This window comes from Lepisma saccharinum, chromosome 21, assembly GCF_977018435.1.
Source record: "Lepisma saccharinum chromosome 21, izLepSacc3.1, whole genome shotgun sequence".
Taxonomy (NCBI): Eukaryota; Metazoa; Arthropoda; class Insecta; order Zygentoma; family Lepismatidae; genus Lepisma; species Lepisma saccharinum.
This window is the reverse complement of record NC_139249.1, coordinates 25234384-25257244: the sequence shown is the minus strand read 5'-3', so window position 1 is coordinate 25257244 and position 22861 is coordinate 25234384. Positions and strand designations below refer to the sequence as shown.

The 22861-nt window shown below is 38.1% G+C and overlaps 1 protein-coding gene across 3 annotated transcripts in view; it reads left to right on the top strand.

Moving 5' to 3' along the window:
- LOC146004373 (piwi-like protein Siwi) overlaps positions 1 to 22861 on the top strand; it is a 133452-nt gene that overhangs the window by 63865 nt on the left and 46726 nt on the right. The window contains exons 1-3 of one of the 3 annotated variants that reach the window (XM_083143173.1): positions 17531 to 17644; positions 20543 to 20744; positions 21749 to 21857. In XM_083143173.1, the coding sequence (XP_082999299.1) occupies positions 20550 to 20744; positions 21749 to 21857 (304 nt within the window). In that variant the 5' untranslated portion in view covers positions 17531 to 17644; positions 20543 to 20549. Of the gene's footprint in view, positions 1 to 17530; positions 17645 to 17969; positions 17989 to 20542; positions 20745 to 21748; positions 21858 to 22861 lie in introns of those variants that run through there. The other 2 variants (XM_083143174.1, XM_083143172.1) reach the window with 2 other exon arrangements.

The following is a 22861-nucleotide window of genomic DNA, read 5'->3' as shown; positions in this document are numbered from 1 at the left end:
TAAAGTGCTACGAAAATAAGATTTTTTATCGGTTCGTTTTCACAATTAGAGCAAAACCTTTCACGGATAGCCCCACTGACCATTCTCGGTAAGGTTAGGTTAGGCAAACATAGTTAAAATTTGGGGTCGTAAAACCATGCACGGGTAGACCCACACACCATTGACGGATAGCCCCACGAACCATTCACGGTGGTTAGATTAGGTTAGGTTAGGCAAGGCAAGCATAATTAAAATCAGGAATGTATATTTCTTTTTTTTTTTTAAGTATTGGAAACACAAAATTTACCGGAAAATAATGAGCAAAAGTGCCGATCGCGGACCACTCAATTTAGCTTATTTTGCAATTTCTACACATGAGCCCCAAATTTTAACTTCAAATTCGTGATTAGGAGGCCTCAATTAGTGAGTATGCGAAATATTACAAAAATCGGGGATTGGTCCGGTATTGTAAATTCTGCGCCATCGGGGAGGCTGATAGCTGCTATACTATAAGAAAGCAAGTCAAAATTAAAGTAAAAGTTTAACTACATGTTTACCCAACGACATTTACAATATTGGAAGGACAGAATTCTTAATAATTGATGCTTCAACGAAAGGTATAAGCGTGGTGTAGTGGCTAGTATTTTCGAATGGGCTGCTAGCGGTCCTAGGATCGATCCTCCTTACGAAGTGTTCTCTTTTTTTCGATTCTCTTTTTATTAAACAACGGCATGGTGGCATTATTTGTAATAGCAGTATTGTAGTAGTGTATTGGTTCTTGAAAGATTGATTGCGGTCTCAGGTTCGATCCTCCATACTAGAAAACATATTTCCCCTTCTATTAAGGTAACATTATTTGTAATATCAGTGTAAAGTGGCTACATTGTTCTGCATCTGAAATGTATATATAAAAAAAAAAATGAATTGACACACGTTCAAAGGGATATTTTCATGTATAAGATCATGAATTATGATACTCTAACGATAATTCTGTACTCGTTTAAAGACATTGACACATATTAATGAAATAACTCTTTATATTTGTGGCAATTCAGCATATACTAATTTTACCCCTTTTCCCACTCGAGATCAATGCAAGGATACCTCCGCAAATATCGAATGAAAAGTTTTCAACATGTGCAATTCTCCATTAAATGTTTTCTCCGATTCGTTCTACCTTCGTTTTCTTTGTTACAAACAAGTATTCTTTGCACATTACAAGTAGGAGGAGAGTTGCATCTACATTTCACGTTCGTCAGCTCCTTCTACCTGCTGTCAGGAGTGACAGCTTGTAGGGTAATGGTTACCGTTAAGGATTGTCGACCTGATGGTCGTAGGTTCAAACCCCTCCGGTGGCAGAAAATTTTCGTAAGTTTTAGACATATCCCATTGTGTTCATTGTCCACGCTGTGTGAAACGGAAAGATTCAGTTTGGAATTAACGATGGGGGGAGGGGAAATATTAAATTACAACATCTTCATTTCAACGAAGCGAGAATTGGAGAAACATTGGATAAATGTTAAAATTACATTCAGGTTTTTAGTGGTATAATAGCATGTAAAATCAATGATTTTACGTGAAAGATTTCATCTTGCTCTGAACTCAGCCAAAAGGCATATGGCACCGATCTAATACATTCTCCAATACATTTCAAAATGTTATTGAATGTTTCATGTCGACAATTTGACCAATGCATCAATTCTTGACGCTGAGACAATATTTTCTGCAACTACTTCTTCTCTTCAGTCCCTTCTGTTCTTCTCTTCTCCTTCTTCTCTCCCCTCCTTCTGCTCTGCTTTTTATCTCATATCGCCTTCCCTAATTTTCTCGCATCTTTTCTCCATCCCACTCATCTTCACTCCTCGTATCTCCTCTCCTGTCTTAGATTTCCGACTCCACTGCACTTTTCTCCTCTTCTTTTCATTCTTCTCTTTTTCTCTCCTTTACTCTACTCTCCACTCCCCTCTTCTCGTCTCCTCTTCTCTCATCTCGTTTTCCTTCTCTTTTCTCTTCTTTGCTCCATTTTCCTCATTCCTCTTCGATTTTTCCTTTCTTCCCACTACTTCTCCTCTCCTCGTCTATCCTCTTTTTCTTCTCTCCTCTACTTTTCCTCTTCTCCTTTCGCTTTCTCTTTCTCCTCTCCTTTGTCGTCTTTCGTTTCCTCTAACCTCTTATCCCTTCCTTAGGCTCATCAGCGATGAAATACAAGAAAACCTAGTTTCTTTCTTTTAGAAAGAAATTCGTCATTTGCGACATAATAGTGATATTTCTAATAATTTTATACAATAATACTTGTTTGTATTTCTTTCGCGTACTTTATAAATATCTATTGTGCATGTGGCAACCCTGAGATTGAGCCTAACTCTACACGCAACCCACCAACGCCTTGTGTAAATTGGGTTGCCTAGTTTAAAATGTCGTTGTCCTAAAACTTTTGAGAGACACTGTACCACAGGTCTTGAACTTAAACTTCCGTGTATAAAAACGAAAATCAGGAATGCACGAGTAGCTGGGTACTGGGGTAACTTGAATTTTACACTTCAATTAATATTGAGGGTTTTTATTTCATTACCGCATTTCTTTCATATTCTTTGTTACAGGTTTTTTCTTATAGATTTATTATATTTTCTTGTTTTATTATTTGAAATTCTAAACGTAGGTTAACTGCAAGTGCAACCACAACAATTTTTCGACAGTGGTCGCAACAATAAGGTAAAATTTTTAACACATATATTCATATATCCTGTATGGATGTTGAGGTAAATTTGCAGGGAGACTTCAGGAGTGGGTGAACGAATCAAGTGTCGGAGATTACACACTAGTTAAAACCAGCATACGCCACTGAAGTTGAAATAACGTGAAAACCTACCTACAATGCCTGTGTTTGGCAGCGTAATTTGGAAACAGCTCCCGTTAGCTAGCAAGCCTGCGAAGCAAGATAGTTGATAGGTGCGCTGCATTGAGATGACGTGAGCGGCTCACTTGTTGATTGGATGCTTCGGGAGGTGTCACTCGCTTCCTAGATGCAAATGTATAATAACGAGAGATGTTACGAATACTTTTTAAAATAAGTAACAATCAATCGCTTGGATGAGATTGAGGTGAGAATCGCGTTGATGTCATCAGATCGTCCTCGTTGCGATTGGCCAAGGATGACGGAAAAGCGACGCAAAATAAGGTACAGTTACCCTGCAGTTTGTACTACTCCATGAGGCATATACAGGGGAATGTGGGGGGTAGGGTCCCACACCTTCGTGATCTCGGCCACGTTGTGACAGCACCACGCTTCGGCCGCCTTTATCTCCCAGGGTTGACCATAGGTATCCCTTTTGTTGTGGCTGGGTGAACCTCAGAGCCACTTTATGCGGGGACATGGCCGGAAAATTCCGACCTTACATCACCCACCCCGGGAATCGAACCTGGGTCCTCCGCGTTTGTCAGACGCCCTACTGACTAGACCACCGCGGGTCCGACTGTTATTGATTAAAACACTGTGCGCGACCAGTGTTGCCACATGAAGGGAAATTTCCCTTTTCGAGGGAAATTTAGACCTAAGTTTAAGCCACAAGAAAAAAAGGGAAATTTGATTACAGGGTGGCGACAGACCTGGAAAACCGGGAAAAGTCAGGGAATTTGAGGTGTCGAAAAAGGTCAGGGAAATGTCAGGGAATTTCGTCTTCATTGACTTTTTTTTAAAAATTTATTTATTTAAAGATATTATGGAACCCTGCACGGGAACAGGAAATCTCGTTCGTAAGTTTCGGCCTCAACTTTTAGACCCCTTTTATGCGCAACACAACCACGGCGCCAGAAACCAGTCATGGCAGGAGGAGGAGGGGGGGGGGGAGAGAGAGAGAGAGATAGAGAGAAATTTCTTTCGCCCTGGCTTCTCGGCGGGAATTTTAAATTCGAACACTCTTTGGAGGAAAATTGTTATAACTCTGGCATTATGGAAGCAATCTACTTCGGATAACTTTTGTTTTTCAGCAAAAACATCACCGCATGCAACCGTGTACAAATCAGAACGCCGGACCGAGGAAGGGGCTTGGGGGGCGCGACCCCCGAATTTAAATGAAAAACATAAAAATCTGGAGTTTGCTCCCTCTTCTCCCGCTATTTTGGGGAGAAGTCGCAAACCTTAGTATTCTCTTCAAAGAATGGACGTTTCCAAACAGATTAAAACATGTTTCATATTCCTGGGTGCCATACAAGTTCAATAATGAGCCAAAATGCGAATCTCTGTTCCGAAATGTGGCAAGGATATGTTGCGGAGAGGGGGGAGGTTGGACATCAATATGAATTTCCCAGGCTTGCTCCAGACCTTTGTCAGAGTTTCCACCCAAACATATGAGTATGAAGGTCCAAAAGGCACATTCATTTCATAATCATCACCATGATACCATATGGTATCATCGGGGGAGTATAGGTTTAGCCTCTAAATATTACTTAGAAATTGCATTGAATTATCATTTTTTCTTGTCCGTATGGGAGTAGTAAGGGGACTTGTCAACAGATAGAGGGGATAGGAGCGGGTGGCGCCGTCCGATAGTTATCGGACATCGTAGTAAGGCATTTTGTTGGGCAAACTGAAGGAACATGGAAACAAATATGTAGGTTCGATTGATAATACGATTTTTGTCGAATATCGCCACCCGACAAAGTATCTCACTACAACATGCGAGAGAAATTGCATGGACTGCAACATCCAACAAAAATCGCATGCATAAACAAGAAGAGCTTTAGACTACAAATATGCTGCTGGCATTTTGTTACTCTTCTGGCTCACTTCACCTTATGTAATGTAGCAGTGCATACGAATATTTTCTTTCATTATCCTGACGTATTACTGGTTTCGCACAAGTTAACATACGTTTACAATGACATTGCCCTATTCTTAGATATCAAGAGGAATCCAACCAAACGGGATATATATTGAATACTATCACGAAAAAGTGAAATATAAACTGCATTGGTGAACGTTATAAAATTTGGCAAATTACTCGAAATTTTCACTCCCAACCCCAAATTTACTGCAACACTAGTATTGCATTGAAATTAATGTCACTCGTGTCCTGTCTGTTTAAACTCATGAGAGATGGTCATTAATCTCTCACTGAGTAAGGTTAATGTCTAATATTATGAAATAAAATACTACTATATATGTAAATACTTTAATATCATATTTACTCTAATCATTCAATCATAAAAGCAAATCACTTTCTTCAAGAATTGACTTTTCTCTGCCTGCCCTGCTAAATTTTCACTTTCCATCTATTGATTTATACGAGGGGTGGCCGGAAAGTAATTTCCAATTAGTAGGGAAATTGATTTTTCGCAAACGCCAAAACCCTGAAAAATGGTAATTGCTGCGAAATTATGTTTAGGAATGTGCAGTGATGTCTGGACACATTTTTCGCCCGTTTGAAATATCGAAATAATGCGAATTTGACATAAAATGCGAATTGTTGGCGTTTTTAGCAATTTTTTGAAAGAAATGTCCTAAAACAACTAAAGATTCCATGAAATTTAACGATCTTGTCTTTTCTAGGCTATGTTTGTGTACATAGAACATGCAAATTTTTAAACATTTTACTCAAGAGTAAACTATAGAGAATAATTCTGACAGCCACATTAAATCATGTATTTCCCACGATTTTTTCAACTTATATCAAAACCATTTGTATCATAGAGCAAAGTGGCAGGGTTCTAACAGGAGATCGAGTGCGTATCTACCATCACATGGGAGCCACATCTTCATATTTGTCGCACGAGATATGTTTTGAATTACCAAGCTAAGTGCGCACCATCGGCATTTGTCGAGCGAGTAATAATGGAGCTCAGTCGTTAGGGCGTCTGACTACTATGCGAGGGATCCATGGTCGATCCCTTGTGGGGGAGAACCGGGATGTTTTCCACCTATTCAAACTGCTCCGGTGCCCACCCAGCATCATATGAATCTGGTACCTTGAGGAAACTTTGAGGGATAAAGGTAGCCAGGAGCGTGGTGCTGATCACATCACCCCTACCTTCAGCCGTGATCAGGAAAGTGTGGGGGCCCATCTCCACATCCCTATACACCTTCACGATAAAGTGCAGGGGAGCACTTTACTTTTACTTCGTCAAAAATCTGTTCCAACATATCAAACTGTCACGAAACTACGTAGACCATGTGACCTACAATTTAAAATAATAGTTTAAAAGCACAATGGAAGTATTAAGTTTTGATATATTTTGCAGAAAAATGTTCTAAAACAAAAATTCGAATTTTGGAAATCGTAACACTAACAACTCAAAAAAAAAAAAAAAATAATGACAATTTTTGATGCCAGAATATATTGGTATCTGTCACGTGAGATTGATTGATTTAAAATTTTTGGTCGCGAAGCCACTTATGGTCATTATGCACCCTTCAGTATGTACGGGGAAAATTCCATTATCTAAAATCCTTAACTTAAAATTGAAAAGGGGGTATGGAAAATTAACTTTCCCAAAATAACTTTCAAGATATCAAACTCTCACGAAGGAGAGTAGACCATGTGACTTACAATTTGAAACAGTAGTTTAAAACACCATGAAGGTATAATTTCAGATATTTGCCAGAAAATGCGCTAAAATGAAAATGTGAATTTTGGGAAAAATAACACCGAATAGTAAGAAATAAAGAGAATACACCAATTTGAAAAAATAACAACAACTCAAGGTCCCTACCGATTAGGCATAAATAAAACAAGAATATCAGTAGTATTTATTGCATTACTAACAGTGAGTGCTAACCTAATTTTCGACATAATCACCAGCGTTGTTCTGCCATTTGTCGTAGCATGGCACTAAATTTTGTATGCCCATGGTATATGTGTCTGACAGCAAAGTATACTGGAACTATCTCTACTACAGTGTAGCTGTCAAATCCTTCTCCTGCCAGAAACCTCTTCAGTTGAGCAAATAGTTGAGAGTCGGTACATGCAAGGCCAGGGCTGAACAAGGAGTGGTCCAAGATTTCTCACCTGAAGTGATGCAAAGGGCCCACGTGCACTCAGCTGTATGGGGTTGTGCACATTCGATTGACATTCCGTGAATTGTCTGCCCATAATCTGGCCATACTATCCCTCACGACGTCTGGTCTGCACACCGTACACAATTGCTTTTGGCTCTGTGTCAAATTTTGAGTGTGCAAAAATCTGATTACTACATGTAGGCTACTACATATATCGCAGTTGGTGGGAGACTGTATGAGAGCTGCAATCTTTAATCTAGAACTGTCCTAAAACGGTTGCATTGCAACTGTACCAGATTACAGCTACATGCCACTTCTTCCTGCCCGCATGGATGGGTGCGTCGCTCTCCGGTCACTAGTTCTGCATACAGGTACCATTGGAGCTTTTTTCTGGATGCCCCTCGTATATGAACTTTCAGATGCTGTTATTAACAGAATGTTCCTGTTTTAATGTTTGGTTAGTTAAATCCAGTACCTATACAATGCAATTCTATAAATTCCTTTCGTTAAATTTCTAATACCTACATACCCTTTTCGTCAGCATTAATGGTATAACTGCATGTTGTCAGTTTCACAGTACTTCACTTGGATATATTGTACTGAAGCAGAAATCCCATTGATAATGTAAGGAAATATAACACTTTCTTTTGTTCGATTCAATTTTTTCACTTATATGCAAGAGTTAAGTTGTTTGATTTACAGAGAAGAGAGAAGTAGCTTTATGCATCGAAAAACTAGTCTGCACTCATGGTTCTTGCAAGCAGAGGGTTCCAAACCTCAGTGGAAATATCAACATATAATACCGAGAATGTATAAGTAGACTGATAAATTACAAATTGTATTTGTTAATCAATCACTCTTCACTCTAATCTCATTTAATCGTAACTTTAAAAGTAATCAAGTATTTTATTTTAAACTTACTGCGTATGATAAAATTCCGTAATCTTTCCCTAGCTTGTGAATTGTAATAACTTTTCAAATTCACTATTTTGCAGTTTGAATTCAAATCATAGATAATAGAGAAATTAAGTCAATTTCATTGAAAATAATATTGGAACTTAACAAATCCATACCTGGATCTGTATGAGTTTATTATTTCCATTTGCAAAAACATCGATTTAGTTTAGTTTGTAATTGTCAGGGAAAAATGTAAATTTTGTCCTGGAAAACCTGGAAATGTCAGGGAATTTCATTTCTGCTTGTTTGTAGCCACCCTGGATTAAAAATACCAAAATGTCGGGGAAATTTGAAGATTTCCGACTCAGTGTTAGTAGACGTTATATTAGTTTCCAATTTCGGATCCATTATTTTTTGCTATTCCTTCTTTATTTCTGTTTTGTTTATTTTACGTCACATCTTCCGTTGTAGCAACGATAAGGATGAATGATGAACAATGGGCAATGGACCTGACCAGGGTTAGAGCGTGAGGCATCTGGTTCATGTGATTATTTTTTTTAACCTTTTCACGCTTTAAACATATGCCAACGAAAATACTACTATTACTGCTTCTTCTTTTTATTATATTATTTAATTTCTCATGTGAAGGGAAAAATTGGGAGAAAAGGGGAAATTGTGTCCCTTGCAAAAGGAAATTATGTCCTCAGATTGTGGCAACACTGACTGCTACCAAGTTTGCGCTTATAAACGAAACCGATGCTCAGCTCTTGCTTTGACATCGTCATTATGAATAGCCTAGAATCGAGATAAATCATGTATTTTAAAAATGTTTTAAGTTTCATCATGTGTAAAAAATGTTTTAAGGCAGGTAAATTAAACAGTAAATAAGCTTTAATTAAAATTATTCTTAACAAGCAGTATAATCAATAAGATGTATTAGAAAAAATATTTGCAAAACAGTTCGGCCATTATTTCTGCATCAACCTGATACATGGATGCAGTGGCGTACGCAAGGGGGGGGGGGTTACCGGGTTTAAACCCCCCCCCCTTGAGCTTTTGAAATATTATGGAAAATGCTGTAGAAAAAAATTAAAAATGGCTAATTTATCACAGTTAAAGATCTGCGACAGTAATAATAATAATAATAATAATAATAATAATAATAATAATAATTTGAATTATTATTCCCATGCAGCATGAAGAAAAACTTAACATTCCAAACACAATCTAAGCGGCCGCAAAGTTCAATTTTGCAATTTTTTTTTGCAAAAAGTCGCGCAGTGACTCTCGCGAGAATTGTGAAAATTCCTTGCTTCGTCGCAGCGTGCCGACCTTATTGCAAACGTTCTTCCCGGTACTGATTTTACATCCCCTTGTGAACTCTCAAGTGATGCTGAGTCTTCATCCACATCATTAAATAATGTTGAAGAAGTGCTTTGTGAATCACCTAGAAGTGATAAATGTGTTGGAATGTTTATAAACTTACTTTTCAATGAAAACATACGTAGACTCAGTGGAATTTAGTAACATGTTTTCTCGCGCTTCATTATTATCCTGGGCGAGTTCCATAAGTAAAGGTAATGTAAATTCCCCTGTGCATATAGCACCGTGCCATCAAGGCACACGTGTGGTGGGCCCCAAATATTCTCGATCTCGAACTGTTTTGCAGGTGATGTGATCAGCACCATGCTCCGGCAGCCTTCATCCCCCAGGGTTGCTCTCAGGTACCCATTGATATAAGGCTGGGTGCGGAGACAAGGCTGGATAAATTCCAACCACTTCCGGGAATCAAACCCGGATCTCCCACGAAGTTGTCAGACTAGACCAGCGCGGCTCCTTGAATGAGTTTCATATTTCGATTATTTCAATAAATTTAATATATTTGCTTGTTTTTTTGGATTTTCTTCACACTTAAAATGTCTCACTTATCATATATAATTAACCGTTGACTAGACAATTATTTTGTAACAAAGAAACAAAAGAAATGTAATTTTGTTCTATTTCTTTCATAAATAGCAGCTGCATTAGTAGTAATTAAACTAATTAATTAATTAATTATAAGAATTATTAATTAATTTATTATTATTATTATTATTAATTAAAGTATAATAAAACAATGGAAATGTGAATTTGTAGAAAGTTTTCGAAAAAACACCCCCCTTGATGAAATCCTGCGTACGCTACTGCATGGATGGTTGCTTTAATACATTATAGGGATGGTGTAAAAGTAAGAAGCTTTGTTGGTTTTCTATAATTTGAAATGAAGAATGCCAATTTCTTGGGAGAGAAGCCTAGGGACCGGTTCGACCCGACCTCCCCTCCCGTCCCGACCCTCCCCCTCACTGCTTCCATTTCAGGTTACTGACAGTGTTGCCACATGAAGGGAAATTTTAGCCAAAAGGGAAAAGGGAATTTCGATAAAAAATATCACAATTTCAGGAAAATTTTAAGACTTCTGACTTTACATTATTACAGTTTTTGTAAGTTCTAGTTTCATATTAACATTTTTATTTTTTCTGATCCTTCTTATTTCTGCTCCCTTGAATATAAGCCTGCATCTATTTATATTTCTGTTAAGTTTATTGTACGTCGCTTTTCTGTATCTTCGGATAATTGTAGCGATGAGAATTAACGATTTAATGGATTCCTGACCATGATTTTAACCTGGGACATCTGACCAGAAAGCGATGAAGCTGAGAAGTATATGAAGAATTTGTGTAACATTTTTTATTCATTCGAACATGGACCAACGAAAATTTTATTGCTGCTGCTGCTACTACTACTACCACTGCTAATAATTATTATTATTTTTTATATTTGTTTAGATCCAGTCGAGGCACATGGTGGTTCGGATCCCACTTTAAACTGTAGGTCCAGTCCCGATTAGCCTTACTATGCATAATGTGGACTTAAAACACCAAATCAATCAATCAATCGTATGTGTTTATGTGAAGGAAAAATAGTCCAGAAAGGGAAATTGTGCCCTCGGATTGTGGAAGCACTGGTTACTGAAGCCACCAACATTGTCTGGAAAGAGAAAAGAAGCTCAAGTTAGATCTCGTTTAATTTGATAACGTTCTTCTTATCAGCTAGTCTTGCAAATGGGACTGACATGAAGAGTCAAATTTCGTTGCCCACAGCAAATTTCTGCTCGAGTAGGTGTCTCTTACATCTGTGAATCGCACTGAGAAGATTGGTGAATCTCTGTTTCTATGGCAACAAGTATATTTATGTACAGTCACGGACACTGCTGGGTTGTAACAATTCCATTGAAAGTCTAAGTATTCACTACAACCCAGAAGTGTCCGTGACTGTACAAGGCACTTTGGGAGGGCGGAATCTTTCTTCCTACTGTTGTGAGGTTGATACTGCTGATAAAATTGACACTCTGGTGACCTTCATAATGATATAGGACGCCATTGAAGGCTAGATCTAAGGGTAAATGCACTCAGTTTCATATTTACGATTTTATTTGTTTTTTTAAAAAAAAAAACAGGCCATGTATCACGAATGGGAGAGGAAAGAGGAGTTCATAGGATTCTTGTTGGGAAACCCGATGGTAAGAGACCTGTAGGAAGGTCAAGACGAAGATGGAGGGACAACGTTGAGATGGACCTAAAGGAAATCGGTAGGGATGGAAAAGAGTATATAGATCTTGCTCAAGATAGGGACAGATGGAAGGCCTGTGTTGCTGCAGCCATGAACCTTCGGGTTTAAGAAGGCTAGAGAGTTAGTTAGTTAGTTTTCTGTTTTCATTGCCATACATACACTACCACAGTCGATTCCGTGCCCAGAGGGGGGTGTTTTTTTGGTAGTCAACCTTGATTTTGCCATCTTTTCCTGTCTTTGACGTAATTCTTTAGGGATACTGAACCGAAGTGGGGTTAAGACCCCACCAAAACACACTTTGGCACGCCATCCAGAATATAAGTGTCAAACTGTTCTAGACTTTCAGAAATAATGATAAGCAGGCGATGGATTTATGCATAAATATTGCGATTTGAAACTAGGGCTGAGCCGATACCAGTTTCAACCGATAGTCTTACCGATTCCCACGGTTACCGATACTTGAAAAATGCAATAATTAAAAATTTGTTCAAGATATTGATCAATATTGATGTGTAAATATTCTTCTGCAATTATGTGCATCAAATTACCAAGAAATTTGCTTTCCTATTAAATAATTACATCAGAATATGAAAATTGATGTTATGTAATCACAAAATATAGGCTGTTGGTGCAAAATGAAGAAAAACTTCGAATTTTGCATAATATTAGGATAATTAGACTCCACGGAAGTGTGACTTGGCATTTTTGCGGACCCCGTGAAAGACCAAAATGCCAGAAAAGTATCGGCAGATGAATTCCAACCGATACTTTCTGATACCGATATGACGGCATCGGTTTCGGATCAGCCCTATTTGAAACCTATAAAAAGAATCGAGTGATCCATCACGTCAGGTGGTTTTTATTTTATTTTTTTTATTAAAGACTCGCTGCTCCTTAATGCACGACGCTGCGTTTAAGCACCAGGAATGAAAAATCGAAATTCAACACCGTCGAGGAACAGAACTGCGAACTTTTGAAAATTGGATGTGATCGTTTATATTGTGCGAATGCAAAAGGCATCCAACCAGTAATCTGATTTGTTTCTAGCGTACCAATTGGTGACTGGCTGAGTAAAGAAGTGAAAAATACTATTTCGATTCGTCCAGTCGGTAGCAGGGTTGTTAAAGGTTCAGGAACCCATAAATTCTATTGGGTTCCACTGCAATATCGGAACCTTTTTTCTCTCACAATTTAAATTCGGTCCAAGTTGCGTATTGATTCATTGAAAAAAGGTTCCTTTTAATCGTTCCTGAAAAAAGGTTCCTGGGCCATATTTAAATTGATGCGGGAAAAAAGGTTCCTGGACAGAATTTAAATTCATCCGAAAAAAAAAAAAAAGGTTCCTGGACCGAATTGAAATTCATCCGAAAAAAAAAAGGTTCTTGGGCCGAATTGAAATGGTTTAAATATGAACATGTTATACACTGTCTAGAAGTCATTTACGTTTGCTGATTTTCTCCCAGTCCGGGATTGAATTTACGCGTATTTACAATTACAAACCAGGCTTGACCGATTAAAAGTTGCCTTCTAAAAATGTCCGCGAGTACGTTCTACATTGGAATGTCACACTGCGGTTGTAGAAAACGTAGCGCAGGTGCGCAGGGAATAAATCAAAACGCTGTTGTTCTCTCGTGGGCCAGATTCAAAAACTCCCTTGTCGAAGAGTTACTGCACATAACGCAGTGGACTATATGGCGCCACATTGAGTTCAAACAAACCCTCCACGTGTTGCTCCGGCATCCGATCCAGGAACCGCAGCCAATAGGAGCCGTCGATGAGGTAACGTGAGGCTGCAGTGCTCTCATCAGATATTACAACAATGTGAACAGGGAACGGGAGTTCTGCTTACAACCAAGTGAAGAAACGCGCGCGAGAGAATGGGCCTGTATGGAGAGTGGTAACGTAACTGCAGCGTTTGCGTTTCGCCCATTCCTACCTTGTACCTTAGATTCTCGAGGCACCTGGATTAGTCTTTCATGCTCACAAGTGAATAATTGTTTATCGTCAGGTCCGTATTCGATCAAAGTTGCGTATTGTTTCATATCAATACGGAACTTGGACCCTATTTAAATTGTTCCTGGAATAAAGGTTCCTGGACCGAATTGAAATACTTTACAGATAAAAAGGTTCTTTACGGTCCAGAACCCATTTATGCTTGCTGATTTTCTATCCTGGACCGGAATTGAATTTATTTAAAATTCCTGGACCTGTAACAACCCTGGTGGGTAGGGCGTCTGACTGTCTCGCGAGGGTATAGGCCCCAATTCTCCTACACACCTTACTTACTATTCATGCCAGCAGCCATTTCCTCACTCCCAATTTTTCATCTCAATAGTAATAACAACAAAAGTATTATACCTATGAACTTATAGCAAGTTTTCTATAATAAACATTTCAATAGTGATGCCCATTTTCGGTGCCCGAAGTGGAAACCAGTCTATGTAATTAGCGTTCTTTAATTAAGAATATTTCAAAGCAGTTACGCGCAATTTTCTTTGTAGTTTATAGTCACTTATGTAAATCAGTCTCGAAAATACTCATGGTTTCTGATTCATTATTTACGATCATTTTACTTACACAGTATTAGCTTGTAGCATTAACATGAAGCTTTTGCTGTGTACTCATCTCTGTGTAGTTATAAAAGATGCAAATATAACTGCAACTTGGCTACAAACAAGAAACTGTAGCAATACGAATCACTGTGTAAGTTAAAGGTCAAGTTTCCCGTGCACTTTTCACCATGCCATGTCATATACAGGGTGATTCGCCCAAAATTACCACCGGAAATATTTCGTGAACAAGAATAAATATTGAAAATCTACATTCGCAGATGTAAAGTTATGAGAGGGGCTCGTGAAATTAGTGGCCACAGTACGTTCAACTACGTAGGGATGTACTATTTTAAAGACAAACTTACGTTTTTTTATGGAAACTCCATATTATTTTTAGTGAAATTGAAAGTAGGGGAAAAGACATTAAGAATGGCGTTTGTTACATTGTAATACGTCAAGTAGTTCTCAAGTAATTGTAACGTGAATGAAACATTAAAATACAAAGGCAGAATTTATAGTATAAGAAATATATACAATCAAAAGGTAACGTTTCCACCCTATAACAGGTTATTCACAATAGATATTTTTTATAATATAAATTCTGCCTTAATAGTGTTACCATTGTAATGTGAAGTTGACGCTTGAAACAAACATCTCGGAAGTTGATATGTGTGTCGTAATAAACATGTTTCCCCTGTAAATGGTACAGTCAAGAGGGAAACATGTTTGATACGACACATAAATGACGTCAAATTGAACCCGGGTCTCCTTCGTGGCAGTCAAATGCCCTTCCGGACCACCGCGCTCCCATTCACTGTGTAGAAGGCTAAATAATATCAAATAGTACTACTCTCTCTCTCTCGCTCTCACACTTACTTTTGGCACCTATCCGCGAAGAATCAGGATTTGTTACGGGGGTGAGTGATCTCAAGAGAAAATTTTGCCAGAATATGTTGGTCAACATTCTCGATCTTGGCCCAGTTGTTTGCCCAGGACCTATAAGTGGAGCTTGTGTGTTTCGTGACCGAAGTGGAGGTTGTGTGTGTGTGTGTGTGTGTTTTAATAGACAGCCCTCCATTTTTTATATTTTCCTGCATTTGACATTTATTTTAAGGACGATTGCGACTCTCACCATTCAATTGAATTTACCCCTTGAACACGCCATTGCGGTGCACTGCAGTTCAATTCAATTCAAATTTTCTTTATTAAAGGGCGAGGTTCAGCCTGAGGCTGTTCTCCCACCTAACCCCGTTTATACATTTACCTGGTGTACATAAACATAATCATAAAAAAGAGAGGAAAAATATATAAAAACAGTCAAGATTTTAAAAAATCAAGACGTCACTAAAAGAGAGAAAAAAACACACACACACACACACACACACACACACCCACACACCCACACACACACACACACACCCACCCCGGCGCGCGCGCTAAACATTTCTGAGAAGGAGATTCACTCAAGGATGTTGAAATTCATGTGCATGATTATGCTAGTTTTCTGAGGTACGATACAGCAATTAGTTGAAGATTTGTCAAGCAATGGCGAAGCTCGTATGCAGTTTAAGCTGTATTGTGTAGTGCTATTCGTGGGAGCTTGAACAGATATTGCTCATCTAACAAGATTCTTTAGTGTATTCTTCAATTCGTTAGGATTGGGGAGGGGGCGGAGTTCATTCCATATTTTTGCCGCTGAAAGTGTAAAAGACGATTTGAAAATTTCCAGTGAGTGTTTGAAGAGTTAAAGTTTCGCTGTTCCTCTTGTTTTGTAGTTGTATATTTCCCTTCTGGTTTTTAGTTTCTCGAATAAGTTTTTTTATGCAAAAGATTCTGTATAAAGCAACAGAAATGAAGTCTGCGACGTCTGTACATGTTAAGCATTTTGTTCTCGTTCAGGGTTGGAAGAATATGATGGAATTCTTTAATCGTAAACATGAATTTTAAACTTTTTGAATTTTGACTTTTTCGAACAGACAAGTTTGCAATGTTACTATATCACAGTAGTCAAGAAGAGCGAGAATCAGTGTTTGCAATTTAATATGTTTTTAGGTGTTCATTAAATTTATAGAGGAATCCTAGTGCTGCGTAGCTTTTCTTAGTTTACTCTTGGACATGAAGGTCCCAGTTTAAGTTTTCGTCTAACATAACTCATCAATTTTTTATACTTTTTGAATATGGAATTTTGAATATGTCTTATTTTGACGCGTGGATTATCATTGCAAGGCTATTCTTGTAACCGATGACGGTGAAAACAGACTTTTGTGGATTTATTTTCAGTCCATTTGTATTGCACCATCTAGCGTGGGTACAGTAGCGTTACTAACTTAATGTTTTCACGATACATTAACGAAAGGAAGTAATTTCATTGTACGGGTAGAATGTTGCAAAGTCTGGATTTAATACGTTTAATCCGCTCGTTAATACAAAGTTCGAAATCTACATTTAATCAAAAAGCTTGCGTGTTTTTTGTTTCCGTGAAATGTAAACATTGGCAACAGTGTGGAGGGCAGGAAAGCCAGAAAAGGAGGGGAGGAATACAGCAGGCAGCCGTGCCAACCCCAGCAAAATGACTCTAAATGTGGCACAACCTCCAAGCGGTGGAAATTGAACTCTAAGGAAAGACGTTGAAGAAGTACAATAGTCGTCTATATTACAACAATGGACATGGTTCAAACATAACACTACACAGACCCAGAGACCCCGCCAACAGCCTCTTGCTTTCATATATTCACTTTTTTTTTTTTGTTTCACAAGGAAATATATATCTTCCTGATACTACCACGACACCAAATTTTAACTATGTTTGCCTAACCTAACCATACGTCAATGGTTCGTGGGGCCAGCGCCAATGGTTCGCAATTATTTTGCAATTTCTAGACATTTCCGACAAATTTTAACTTCAGATTCGTCATTAGCAGGCCTCAATTAGTACGTATGTCAAATTTTCGCAATAATTTTGCCATTTCTAAACGTTTGCTACAAATTTTAACTTCAGATTCGTGATTAGGAGGCCTCAATTAGTGAGTATGCGAAATATGAAGAAAATCTGAGAGGGATCCGAATCATCATGTAGTGCGTATAGCCGACGGCTCGCACAAGGAAATTCAAATAAATTCTAAAAAAGAAAGAAAAATCTACGAATTAAAATCGAAGAATCTGGTGGGGGCCGCACCCCATCAAGTTTATCTTTTCTCGTCGCCGATACAGAGTCAACCGCGTATGGTGCTTGTAATTTGCGAGGAACATTTTATGAGTGGGAAAGTAAAGTTACGTACGGTAAACTAACAATTTGGGGTAGGGTGTGCGTGTTCATAATTTATTTTCATAGTGATTAGTCCAAGAGGTAAGAATTACGTAAAGTAAAATGGAAATTAATTTGGGGTATGATGTTAGAAGAATTGAGTCTAGTTTTGCCCGCAGTTGTAATATCATTTTTCGTACATGCGGGGTTGGCAACGCTGATTGCAGGTGTTTTTTTTTTTTTTTGTTGAGTGGTATTTGAAGCAAGCTACCCATTCCCAAAGAGTTGCTGACGTTTGAGTGCGAGAGGTTTCTTCAGTTTGAACAGGAGCGTGTTCATTAACCTAATCAATCAGCTAATGCTGTCATTGTAAGTCATATCCTACATGTCTTTTGTTATATTAAGTTGTGCTTATATTATTTCATAGTGTATTTTGCATAGTCACGTGACACGATGGGCGCGAAATTACGAAGCACATTGTGATGTTTGCATATCATGTTTTGATAAGATCGTGATAAAAGAACCATTCTGCCATGTGATGGAATATATCAGAGAATAGATAAACAAAAATATAGGGCAGTTGTTTTCATCTACCGTGGGAACGATATCGTGTATAACCGATGCATGTGACATGGTACCTCCTCTTTGTTAAGTTCCCGCTTAGCTTTGATTTTAAAATCAAAACGTGTGTGCTTGAAGTTACTGCATTATTGGTATGTAGTCTCAGAGCTTTGTCTAACTTTGTAGTTCGAAATTAGCTCTCGTAAATTTTGTGATAAAACTTGTGAAACCACATGCACATGTGCAACGGTTTATTGTTAAAAATAGGCTGTCGCGTAGGTTGTTTCACATGTGAATATGTTTTTACATTACTGTTAATATTGCGTCGTAATTCACGTTACTCTGTGCCACTGAATGTAACGCTAGAAGTCCGTTAGATCCAAGGCTGCGTGCAATGTCTGATGCGTCTTGTAAAAATCAAGAATCAACCACGTGCATCTAATGTATACAATTTGTCTTTTACCTGCTGGTTCAAGAGAGTATGGATTCAGAGTGCATTTGAAGTTTTGAAATAAAAGCAAGATAGTGTAAAGCAGCATAGTAGGCAACTGTTCATTCTATATTTTAATATTTTTTTTTCTTTTACGGAGCGACTATTTTCACCAGGTGGTGATAGCTTTTGAGCAGTGGCGTGCCCAAGGGGGGGTTGGTGGGGGTTATAACCCCCCCCTTTGGCCCAGTATTCCTAAAAAAAAGAACGTCAAATGTAGGAAAAGATGGAAAAATGAGGGATGACTACCAAAAATAGTGTACGTAACCCCTCCCTTTCGAAAATCCTGGGCACGCCACTGCTTTTGAGCTATTTTCACCAGATTTTAAATCGTGCATGTTCTACAACCTGGCCAACTACACGCATATTTGCTATATGCCCAGAAACTGAATGCTCGGTGCCTGTGGCCAAATGTGGAACTAAGGATGGTATGAGAAGGTATTTGCAACATGTAACTAACAGTGCCCCTTCATACTTACAATACGCGAGTATTGTACACAGTAATGTAGACGAGAGAGAATAAGTTGCCACAGAATTCTTGTTCAAACTTGCAGACTGTCTCTTCCAGCTTGTAAAAATAAACTAGTGTATGTTAACAATGTTTGCAAGATTGCTGACGATCCTTAAGACAAAATTTTGAAGTTCTTGTCGATGCCACTTAGGCAGTGGCGTGCCCAGGATTTTGGTACTACTTTACTATACCTGAGACACCAATCAATGATTTATTTAGCAATTTTTTACATTGATAAAGTACTATTCTGCGTTGCAGAACATTTCTTTAGATGAAATAATGGATTTCTAACGAAAATAATGTCTATTTCTTACATACGATAGCCCCACAAACCATCACGGGGACGAGGTATGCCTACTAGGTTAGGTTAGGTTCCATTAGCACTCCTTTCGTTCAATTTAGCATATGCGGACAACATCGGAATTAAAAATTCCACGGCATCTTCCACACCCGGCAACAACTTCACGACACATCCTCGACACATCATGTTGTAGCAGCAGCAATAGCACGTCGGAAATAGATTTTTGTAGAAAACCACATGCATTCACATTAAAATGGATCAAAACTACCTTCCTGATCATCAACAACGCTACAGAAAATGATTTGCGTAAGTACTTTCTCCTGTAAATTTGAAGAAATCAGTCTCCGGTATTGTAAAATGTTACCAGGATTTTCGAATGGGAGGGGTTATGTATACTTTTTCTTGGTAGTCGGCCCTCATTTTGTCATATCTTTCTACTATTGACGTACTTCTTTTAGGAATGCTGGGCCAAAGGCACGCCACTGCACGTAGGATGTCATTTTCGTGTAGTTTCTTTAGTTAAATTAAGCAGTATACCAACATTAAGCATTATATTTTAAGAAGTGATGTTATGAATATCGAGAATATTGCTTATGTCTTGTAATGCAGGTATAGTATGAAACTTCACATTCACCTCAGTAAAGTGCCAAACACGCATTCTCGCAACACATGATTGCGAGTGAAACGAGTATCTGAGAACATGATCAAGCAAACCAACTTATGTATCCAAGAAAATGGTGGACACTTCGAACATTTGCTTTAATTTGTAGGGATACCCACATTTCAGGGTTGCATGGTGTATGTAATTTATTGCACATGTTTTAGAATAACAAACTTTCTCCTTTGTCCTTAAAAGTGCCTTAGTGTGATAGCCTGAGGTAAAACAAGTCTGTTAGTGACACATGACAGCAACAGTGTTACCAGTGTCCCTCGTAATATTGTGAAAACATTGATTTTTGGAACAGGTCATTTATTCCCTTGTGCAATGTTTTTGATACTTTGTCAAAGTTGTTTTTCTGTCCGATTCAATAATGGCCATCCAAATTGTTTGTTGGTATTGTGAAATGTTGCAATAATTTACCTCAGTGAGTTTTGTGCATCAATACAAAAAAAAAAAAATCCACCATTGACAACACTGCTTATTTGTTATTAAAATATGCATGTTCTTACATATGTTTGTCTCTCTACATTTTCCCAATATTCAGGGCATTTTTTTGGCTTGGCACAAAGCATTTCTTCTCATTCAGTTTCGCTATTCCGTTATACGGTCGTAAACACAGGGTTGCATAACTTTTCGGACACATGTAGAATATATTATTACTATTCCATGCAGCTTGAATATGATTCATAAGTTAATATTCCCATGCCAGTACTTTAATTATGGATAACTTAATTCTTTTGTAGATAAGCAATGGAACAGCAACCGACAGGGAGGGCTCGTGGGAGAGCCCGAGCTAGGGCAAGGGCACCACAGCAACAGCAGCAAGGGCCTGCTGGAAGGCCAGGGCAACCCCCCACACAGCAGCAGAGAGCGCCGCCTGGCTTCGGAGCAGCAGCCCAGCAGAGGAGACCTGATCAGCCACCTCCAGGTCAACCACCAGCTGTGGTAAGATTTGCCATAATTTTACTTCAACCTTTACAAGACATAGTGGCCTAAATGTAGACCACCATGCAACTGCAATTAATGCTTTAATTCTTCAAAACTACAGGATGTGTCAGTTCTGTCTTTTTGTTAATTTTGTATACATATGGTACAGCATAGTCAAATCTCAAACAATGTATTTATTGTTATTTTTTTTTAACAAGTACACTTTCTAAATTGTCAAATTTTTGTTCCTCCAGAAATTGTGTAACTTATTGAATGGGTATTATTAGTCTTCAGTCACCCATTTTTGCTGATGTTTAACTTCTACATGTAATAATCAAAACAGGAAGTTGTTCACATTTTGTGGCAGTTAGTGTCCCAGCAGTAGATGCCCAATTTTCAAAATTACCTGAAAATTACTATTTTCTAAAAAAAATTTCTGCACAATCCGCACTGTGGTGCACGAGGACATTCAATATGAGTCGTGTGTAGCCGCCACCGTTATCAAAGTGATGTACAACATCTATAGGAACTATTTGATTTGTTTATGTCAACGCTTTCGGTACTGCATTGAAGCTGCCATTGCAGCTGAAGGGGGTTGGTTATATTGAATAAACCTGTACTCCAACTATTACTGCATCTGTGTACCAAGTTTTGTATCAATACATTGCTTTGTTAGTCACATGTAGCTGTGTTTTGTGCTTCCTCAAGTACCTTACGCAGCCTGTATAATGTAGTGTCTAGAGAAGGTGATTTCGACAGTGCACTAGAAGGGTGACAAGTTCGGTGAACAGATGCAAAATCTGCTTGGATGGCGACATTTATTCTGTAGTGCTAAGAAAAGAGTGATGTTAGTAAAACCATACTGCTATATCTAAGATATAATATCACTAATCATGTTACTTTTCAAGGTGGTACCGTCGACTGGGTAGTGTTCTGTATTCTACAGATATTAATTGGTATTCTCTTGGGGTCTACTGTTATCTGTTTATTGCTAGAATTACCAAACCTTTTTCCTTGTCTAGGGTGCTGCAGCGCCTATCAGTGGGAGGGCTTCAGTCCGTGTGGGAGTAAGGCCTGAGGCAGGTGGAGGCGATGATATTTCTGGAAGAATGCAACATATGCAGATTGGTGGTAATACTTTTTTTAATATCTTTTGTAAAACTGCTATTCCCTTCATTTACATGTGCATAAAATTGTTTTCCGCAAGAGGATCAAAGTCAAATTAACCTCATTGGAAAACTTCAAGTACCTATTTTTAAATAAGTGTTATCTGAAAAGTATTCTTCATTTCATTTTCTTATAACAAAAAAATCACTGAAAAGTATAGTTTTCCTTTCATTTTGAAAAAAACTAGGAATTTTAAACCATACAGTTCATAGTCAACTGTAGATATAAATATTGAGGTTTTGTGTACTTTGTCATATTATTTTGCACCTCTGTGGATGATTGATTTGTCGATACACTACAATTCTCCAAGGCTCTCACTGTATTCATAGTTTCATGAACAAGGCCAGTTAATAACAAGAATTTTTAAAAACTAGATAGAATCATAATACATGACACTGGATTTTCAGGTCAACCTTGGTTCTTCAGTATAGAAGGGTTAAAAGAGGATGAAAAAATATAACCTCCACCCCATTCCCAATCTTTTTTTTTTCATCTGTCCCTAAAGAAGGGTCAAGATGTCCAAAAATTCGGAGGGCAAAACAAATTGCCTGTTGCCATTTTCAGGGTGTCTACTCAGGGAAATTCCAGGACTTTCGCATGAATTATTGGGTCTGGGCAGTGCTTGAAAAATTTTCTTCAAAGCTAGGTACCAGGTCTGAATATCAGGTGCCAGGAAACCACCTGCTAGCAATGTGCATACTACAGTATGTTACAAAAGTCGTGCAATCCAAACTTTAAAAATTTATATCATGAAAATCATAACAAATATTCACACCGGGTTTCTGCACTAAGTTAATCCTGTAGGGTATCATAAATTTATGTTAGCATTTATCTAAATAAAAGCAATTACATTATTTAAAAAAAAAAACATTCTTAATTTGCTGAAAACATCTGAGAACTGATTTTCAACAATAAATTCCAACTCTTAAAAAATTTGTGGGATCATCTGTTGGTGTTTGACTGGTTGT